Source organism: Leucoraja erinacea, chromosome 2, assembly GCF_028641065.1.
Source record: "Leucoraja erinacea ecotype New England chromosome 2, Leri_hhj_1, whole genome shotgun sequence".
Lineage (NCBI taxonomy): Eukaryota > Metazoa > Chordata > Chondrichthyes > Rajiformes > Rajidae > Leucoraja > Leucoraja erinaceus.
The window spans coordinates 5695606-5704779 of record NC_073378.1 but is presented as its reverse complement, the minus strand read 5'-3'; the positions used below and the strand labels follow the sequence as shown (position 1 = coordinate 5704779).

At 43.2% G+C, this 9174-nt stretch overlaps 1 protein-coding gene across 1 annotated transcript in view; it reads left to right on the top strand.

The window, feature by feature from the left end:
• Positions 1 to 528: 528 nt before the first annotated feature.
• The window catches only part of LOC129706705 (NFX1-type zinc finger-containing protein 1-like), a 55521-nt gene continuing 46875 nt past the window's right edge, over positions 529 to 9174 (top strand). The window contains exons 1-2 of the mRNA XM_055651110.1: positions 529 to 2978; positions 8874 to 8946. Of these exons, the coding sequence (XP_055507085.1) occupies positions 8883 to 8946 (64 nt within the window). The 5' untranslated portion in view covers positions 529 to 2978; positions 8874 to 8882. The remainder of the gene's footprint in view (positions 2979 to 8873; positions 8947 to 9174) is intronic.

Here is a 9174-nt window from a genome sequence, read left to right as displayed (position 1 = left end):
CACACCTCCCACCCTCACCCCCGGCGGCTCTATGTCCATCAGACGCTCGCTCTGTCCACATCCCAGGGAGTTTTAACCCCAGCCCGGAGCCAGGAGCGGACCGGGTGAATGGGGCCGTCGGTGCCGCCTCTGGAGCCGCAGCGATGAATCTCGGGCTAAGGCTCCGCTCCAATGCCCGACCCCTGGGTCACTGACCCTCACCTCACCCAGACCAAAGATCCTATAGCAGCTATAGGATCTTTGACCCAGACCCCAGCTGGACACAGAGCACCTGGGCCAGCCCCCATTCCCGGGGATGGGGGGGGGAAGGAGAGGGAAATGTTCCCTGGGCATCGTCAAGTCTCCACTCACTCCGGATGTTGTGGCCGCTTCACTGACACACAATCTCTCTCACACTCACACACTGGCACACACATGGTTTAAAGGGATATGGGCCATATGCGGAAAAATGGGACTAGTTTAGATGGGATATCTTGATCTGCATGAACAAGTTGGGATGAAGGGCCTGTTTCCATGCTGTAAGACTATGGCACATTGTAGAAAGGGTGCAATTGCTCTGGAGAGGATCCAGGGGCCATTTTACGAAGATGCTGGCAGGGCTGGATTTTTTTTTTCATTTTGAAGAAAGATTTGATAACTGGGGTTGCATTTTCTGCAGCAACGGAGGTGAAGGAAAAACTTAGTTGTGGTGAATAATATTAGTACCTGTTTTGCTTAACAAATAGTGTAGGAAGGAACTGCAGATGCTGGTTTAAACTGCAGATAGGCACTAAAAACTAGAAAAACGCAGCAGGACAGGCAGCATCTCTGGAGAGAAAGAATGGGTGATGTTTCGGGTCGAGACCCTTCTTCAGACTGAAGAGGTTGAAAACCAACCATAAAACACAATGACTGGCGATGTGCATTATCCAACTAAGGGCAGACATTAGAATCATGTGTTCATCTTTATTGACATGACACCATGATAAATATATTACAGAAAATATAATTTAATGGGGTGGCACGGTGGCGCAGCAGTAGAGTTGCTGCATTACAGCACCACAGACCCAGGTTTGATCCTGACTACGGGTGCTGTCTGTACAGTATTTGTACACTCTCCCTATGACCACATGGGTTTTCTCTGGAAATCCGGTTTCTCTCATATCCGAAAGAAGTGCAGGTTTGTAGGTTAATTGGCTTCTGTAAATTGTCCCTGGCGTGATGGATGGAACTGGTGTATGGTAGATTGCTGGTCGGTGTGGACTTGGTGGGCTGAAGGGCGTTTCCATATATATTTTTTTACATATATATCTTAATTTCATTGAACCATATATGATTGAATATATGGCATTATTTTCGTCTTATTTCCATATTCAAAGGGTATGATTGATTTATTTGTGCAGAACAGTGATGGAAGTCCATCTTTTGCTTTGTTTCTCTGTGTTTTTCTGTGTATATATATGCATAACAGCATGAATATAATTTGATTTCCATACATGAATATAGTCATTCATGTGCTGCACCTGGTGATCAGAGCTTGGCTCTACTGTGGAATGTAATTTCTGAACCTTATTCATACGTAATCCAATTTAAAGCATAAATGTTGCATTCAAGTGTAAGTTAAAAGACTCGCTACTGTATGCACCAGATTGCACTATTATGATCATGTTTCACACCTTTTGGCCTCTCTCCACTGGCTGCCTATTCAGTATAGGATTCGTTTTAAAATTCTTTTATTTACTTTTAAATCCCTAAGTGGTCTTGCCCCGTCCTACCTATCTGAGCTTCTTCACCCTTATTCGCCCTCCCGCTCTCTCAGGTCAGATGATCAGCTGCTCCTGATTGAGCCAAAGACTAAGCGGAAGCTCAGAGGGGACCGTGCCTTTGCTGTGTCGGCTCCGAGATTGTGGAATGAATTGCCTCTGCACGTTAAACAGGCCCCTTCTCTAGCTGTTTTTAAGTCACTCCTGAAGACATATCTATTCTCCGTGGCCTTTGTAGACCAGTGAGGTGTTGAATTGTTTATTAACTTTATTTGCTTGGTTTTGCTGCGTTGTTCGTACTCGTGTTTTATGTTTTTTTAATTTATTGTTTGGATTTTTGTATGTAATTTATGCGCCTCGTGTTAGTTGTATGTTCTGTTGTTCTGCCTGTTTTATGATGTCTTGCTTGTTTTCTTTTTTCTGTACAGCACTTTGGTCAGCTTTGGTTGTTAACAAATAAAGTTATTATTATTATTATTATTACAAGCTGAAAAATGTAAAAGCTCCCTACCGTGGGAGGGGGGACACGGCCCTCCCCCCTCGTCGCAATTTCTCACCCTCAACTCTCACCCAGTGTTGGCAGCCCTGATGTAGATGGTCTGATGGTCTGTGGTATCGTAAACTGTCTATGATTCAAAAGTAACATATTTCCTCGACTGACGTGTAGCAGAGGGCACTACTCTCATGTAACTATCAACAGGCAAAGTCTAGTTTCACCACACCAACTTGCTAGGCGGTTCTCACTTAATGTCTACTCTGAACTACCAAAGTGTGAGACAAGGGACAGGCCAATGCAATTGATGTGCAAAACAAAATTCACAAAGTGCTGGAGTCATTCAGCGGGTCTCTGTACAACATAGATAGCAGACGTTTCTGCTCTAGATTTTTCAGGAGGGTTTATTTTGTTTTAAGGTATCGTTTTAAAGAATTTTCACACACTCTACTTTCTATTCATCTGTCGATAGTTAATTTCAATGTGTCATCAGTTTGGCGTGGCTGCGTCGTTTCTCAGTCAGTCGAGATTACGGGAAAAGTTAGGTTTCGTTTCCGATGTTGGTAAGACACAGCCCCTCTCGTCTCCACGTGTATCATTGGCCGCTGGTGTAAAGGACGTCAGCTCAGTTTGCCGGCACACAGTAGAATCGAAACTGTGCAGAGGAGGATAAAAGTGGGTGAGCAGATGAGAGCTCAGTTTGCTGATGCTGCTACAGTCTACAAGAACGGCTGCGTGACCAGGTGAGATTTAAACCGCTCAGACTGCATTTGCTATAGAAACATAGACAATAGGGGCAGGCATGGGCCATTCTACCCTTCGAGCCAGCACCGCCATTCACTATGATCATCCAAAATCAGTAACCCCGTTCCCCATATCGCCTTAGTGCCATTCCTATAATTCAACATTTAAACCCGTTTCATTCCCTCCCTGCATTGTATAAGGAGCGGAGAGTGCTTGGCATGCTAGAAATTGCTTCTAAAGGAAGGAGATTCTGTTTTTTTTTATTGTCTTGAGGTTGGATATACAAAAACAAGAGTCGAATAACTGATACCGTGTTTTATTCATCTGAACTGAATATGTGAATTATATATGACGGTCTTATAAAATGCTGACTTGGATTTGGAGGTGAGCGGCGTGGAGATAGATAGATGCTTGCTGTCTGCCGATGACTTCCAAGTAAGACAAAACAATACAATCAGGCATCAATGTTCCTTGGGTACACAAAACTGCTGGAGAAACTCAGCGGGTGCAGCAGCAGCTATGGAGCGAAGGATAGATGCTCCCATAGATGCTGCTGCACCCGCTGAGTTTCTCCAGCATTTTTGTGTACCTTCGATTTTCCAGCATCTGCACAGTTCCTTCTTAAACACACCAATGTTTCTTGTACCGATACTCGTACATCAGCGAGCAAACTCTGCAGCCCCTATTGCTTATTGGTGGACTATAATAAACCTAGGAAGCAGGGTGTGTAAATTGTCTAGTCTTTTAATGATGCTATAGAAATTAAAATATATGAATTATAAAAACATATTATTAAAATGATATATAACATTATAATTAAAAGCTATATTTAAAAATCATATTGTAGAAATATGCTATAGAAATAAAAATATTATTTAAAAACATATATTAATTGTAAAAACATATGATTAAAATTATATATAACATTATAATTAAAAGCTATATTTAAAAATAATATTGTTTTTTAATATAACTGAACTAGGGAGTGTCACTTTGCACTTTAAGTAAAAGTAATTTTAAAGAAGATGAAATTATTCCATGGAAATAAATTCAGTTGCACCTTGTGCGGAGATCCCTTGGGGGGTTGTGTAAGGAGCAGGGGTGAATTGAACCTGGCATCAAAACACTGCTTCACTAACTGCTTGACTAAATGTGATGCAAGGCATCGCTGATAGAGAGAGGTTGGTAGGTGAATTGCACTTCCCACCACACAAAACCCACACACAGGAGCACTGACTGCTTCACCGACGTTACAACTAAAGATACTGGGTTACATACAAAATAGGTGCAGGAGGAGGCCATTTGGCCCTTCGTGCCAGCACCGTCATTCATTGTGATCATGGCTGATCGTCCCCTATCAATAATCCGTGCCTGCCTTCTCCCCATATCCCTTGACTCCACTAGCCCCTAGAGCTCTATCGAACTCCAAGATACTAGGTTACTAGGGTTGGCCAGCGACCCACTTGATCCACTCAACGGCTTCTTTTTGTGCCATTTAGGTCTCAAATTTTACGCCTAGGGAAAGCTTTTTAAAAAAAACCGATGATGATAGCGAATTTTTTTTTGTATACGAAGTACACAAAAGAGTTGCTACAAAGGCGTTGACAAAGTTGCAATAAGTATTCACCCCCCCACCCACCACCCTTTGACCCTCCCCACTCGCTCCCCACCCCCCCCCCCTTAGTTTCAGGATCTATGGTGCGAAGGAAATAGGCAACGTTTCGGGACGAAACGTTGCCTATTTCCTTCGCTCCATAGATGCTGCTGCACCTGCTGAGTTTCTCCAGCATTTTTGGCTACCTTCGATTTTCCAACATCTACAGTTCCTTCTTAAACCCCCTTAGTTTCAAGCGCCCCACCATCAGACCCAACGGGTCCCCTCCAGTACTCGGTGGCCCTTCACACCCGGGTCCCCTTTAGTTCTGATGTCCCCCACGTCAAGGTCCCCCTTTGTTCTCAGCGACTCAGCCCGTCCACCTCGGCCTGACCTCAGGACTCTATCCTCGGTCTGACTCCGCCCTCGTGTTCCTTACAGTTCGACAGCTTAGTCTTAATAGAGAATGTATGTATGTACCCACCGCTTCATGCTGGCTGGTGAAAATCAACTCGATGGTGTTTACTGTTCTCTGGACCGTGTAAAATTCTCCACGGCTTGCTGATGGAAATATGACTAATTAAAATAACATTAGTCACAATGTGATATAAATAGAAACAACCAACACCCCAAATGATTTTGATTTGGTGCAGAGTCGAGAACTGAGGAGGTTCTTGGCTTGATCTCCATTGTGAAACATAACACAACAGAAGCTGTTCAGCTCCTGATTGAATTCCTTTTTTACTTTGGGTTTCCAAGCAGGGAAAGGATCCCCTTTGGACCACTAAGCCCATGCAGATGATCAATCACCCATTCATACGAGTTATCATACGAGTCTGAAGAAGGGTTTCAGCCCGAAACGTTGCCTATTTCCTTCGCTCCATAGATGCTGCTGCACCCGCTGAGTTTCTCCAGCTTTTTTGTGTAACCTTCGATTCTCCAGCATCTGCAGTTCCCTCTTAAACATACGAGTTATCTATGTCTTTTCCATTGTTTTTCACCCATTCCCTTCACATTAATCCCATCACATAATCCCTCCCTTCACCACCTCCAGTTTAAATTCCAGTTGGAATATTTTGGAGGACCAAGAAACCAAGAAGAACCAAGAAGAGCAATTTCACAGAGGCCAATTAACATACAAATGTACGCGTATTTAGGATGTGGAAGGAAACCCATGCAGTCACAGGGAGAATGTTCAAATTAGATTACTGTCTGTATGTATCTTGGTTCCACTTTGCTCCATAATCCTTAACCTGCAAAAAAAACAAATGACTGTAATTTTGTTAAAGCCAGTTAGCTCAGAACCCAGCAAGTGTAAATATGAGGTTGACAAAAATGCTGGAGAAACTCAGCGGCTGAGGCAGCATCTATGGAGCGAAGGAAATAGGCAACGTTTCAGGTCGAGACCCTTCTTCACAAGATGTAATCAGAAGAAGGGTCTCGACATGAAACGTTGCCTTTTTCCTTCGCTCCATAGATGCTGCCTCACCCGCTGAGTTTCTCCAGCATTTTTGCCTACCTTCGATTTTCCAGCATCTGCAGTTCCTTCTTAAACAAATGTCAATATGAGCTGCCTGGCTGTTTCTGAATGGCCTAGGTTCTACTCCTAGATTATGCATTCCTCCTCTAAATACCCAAGACTGGGAAAATAGTATTTGCATATTGAATATCAAGCTCTTGAATAGTTTAATGGAATTTGTATATGTGCAGAGATGGCCTTGAGTGGATATATAGAGTAGCGGCATTTGTTGTAATCTTTCAGGGATGTTTCCAGATGATTAGAACATTGAAAATATTACTCTGTTGTTCAAGAAGGGGGTGAGACAGAAGAATAGAAACTACAGGCCAGTTAGCCTGACTTTAGTGATTGGTGAGATTTTCGAGTCCATTATAAAATACGTGGTTTCTGAGTACTTCGAAGCTCATGATAAAATATGGTTTTGTGAAAGGGAAATCTTGGATGACAAACCCGTTGGAATTCTTTGAGGAAGTACCAGCAGGATAAAGAAATGAGAATAAGTGGATGTGGTTTCCTGGATTTTCATAAGTCCTTTGATAAGGTACCCTATGTGAGGCTGCTATAAAAGATTAGCCCGTGATATAAAATGGAAGATACTAGCATCGTCTGAGGTCTGCCGATGAGGACGCTGAAGATCCAGTTGCATAGTGGCGAGCGGAAACACAGTTCTCCGAGTTTGATAAGTTTAGATAAGAACCCCCAGAGCTACATTGTGCCGAGATGGAACACGGTGATATTGTTGGCGCAGTGTAAGAGGCCAAACACACAGCGGCCAGTGATCAAAGTGGGAATAGGATGGAAAACTGGACCCTCAATTACCTCTCAGCCACCTGAGGTTCAGTTACACCATTTAATTCCACCGTTCTGCATTTGCAAGTCTAATATGCTTACCCTTGTTACCCTGAGGGGGGATCTTATGGAAACTTACAAAATTCTTAAGGGGTTGGACAGGCTAGATGCAGGAAGATTGTTCCTGATGTTGGGGAAGTCCAGGGCAAGGGGTCACTGCTTAAGGATAAAGGGGAAATCCTTTAGGACCGAGATGAGAAAAACTTTTTTCACACAGAGAGTGGTGAATCTCTGGAACTCTCTGCCACAGAAGGTAGTTGAGGCCAGTTCATTGGCTATATTTAAGAGGGAGTTCGATGTGGCCCTTGTGGCTAAAGGGATCAGGGGGTATGGAGAGAAGGCAGGTACGGGATACTGAGTTGGATGATCTGCCATGATCATATTGAATGGCAGTGCAGGCTCGAAGGGCCGAATGGCCTACTCGTGCACCTATTTTCTATGTTCTATGTTTCTATTTATATTTAGGCAATAATAAGTCAATGGAAATGAAAATTGGTTATTAAAACAGACAGCTGATTCAACATTGTATTGGCCCAAAGACCAAAATAATATCTATTATGTTTTAAATCATTGATCCTGAGTCCAGGCAGCACAGAAATTGGACCTTTGGCTCACCATGTCCCGGCCAATCATCAAGTATTCATTTTGCTTCCATTTATTAGGATGTGGCCTATTGCATTCAATGCCATGGCGATTCAAGTGCTCATCCAGATACTCTTTAAAAGCTGTCATGGTACCTGCCTTCACCACCTTTCAGATAGTGTATTTCAGATTGCAACCATTCTCTGCATGAAGACGTTTTCGTAGATCTCCTCTAACCCTGTTACTCGTTTAAACTGGCCCCCACTAATTTTAGATATCTGTTATGAGGGACTGATTCTCACTATCCACCTTACTTCTGACTCTCTGAATTTAGTACATCAGTATTAGATCTTTTCTCAGCAGTGGAAAGCATCTTGTTGTGGAAAGCATCTTGTCCGGAAATATTACCATCTGGTTTGGGAACTGCTCTGCCCAGGACAAGAAGGCTCTGCAGAGAGTAGTGCGTTCGGCCGAACGCACTATGGGAACTTCACTCGCCCCCCCTGCAGGAACTATACATCAGGAGGTGCAACTCCAAAGTCCACAAGATCATGAGAGACCCCTTCCACCCCTGCAACGGACTGTTCCAGCTGCCACCGTCAGGCAAACGCCTCCGTTGCCATGCTGTGAGAACGGAGAGGATGAGAAGGAGTTTCTTCCCAGAGGCCATTAGGACTGTCAACTCCTGCCTCACTTTACTGTACCAGTGTACTGTTTTTCTTTTTTAAATTGCTGTTTTTTTCCCCTTTTCCTTCCTCCCACAAAATGCAATATGTAAAAGATGATGCGATTCTGTTCCATTCTGTTGTGGTTTGTTTGTCTTTTTGCACAAAGTCCGCGAGCATTGCCACTTTTCATTTCACTGCACATCTCGTATGTGTACGTGACGGATAAACTTGACTTGAGCTTCCTCCACTCCAAAGAAGGCAAACTCAGTGCATCCAGTCTCTCGTCATATCTAATTTGCATTGTCTCAGAGGACTTCTGCTTTGTTGAGCTTGACACAGGTCCGCTGCTTGTTTTCCTGTTTGTTTTGCAATCTGTAGCAATGTGGATTCTCAGAAAATAACATTGCAAGATGGAGAGTTATATTACAGAATGGCATCTATTTCTGTAATACAACACAAAAGCAAAATCCAGTAAATGATGAAAAATTGTGGAAGAGTCCAGCAGGTCAGCAGCATGTGTGGGAACGCTAACACAGTTAATATCTCCAGCCAATAATCTTTCATTTGAACTGAAAGAAGTCATAAAAACACCTGTATGCAAGCAGGTAAAAGACTTGGGATGCAAGTCCCTAGTGTTAAAGGCATTAGATGAAGTTAATTTTTAACGTTTTATCTTTTACAGAAACAGACAATGGACTGTGATCAACAACTACTATCCATGTTGTCCAAGCTTATGAGGGAGACAAAAGGGGCAGGTAAAATGTTCTGTCAGAATACTCATGTTAACTTCAGACCATGTTTTGCAAAGAGGAATATTTTAGGAAATCTTAAAATATCTCCAAGTATGTTTTGAGTTTCTCAAAGACACCCACAGAATGCAAGTTAAACCTCTGAATGTGGACCAGTAGCTGCCAGTCCCCTGCAATGATACACACTCACAGTAACAACCTGCGTGTACGTCTGAGCGCCACATCACAGTCCCG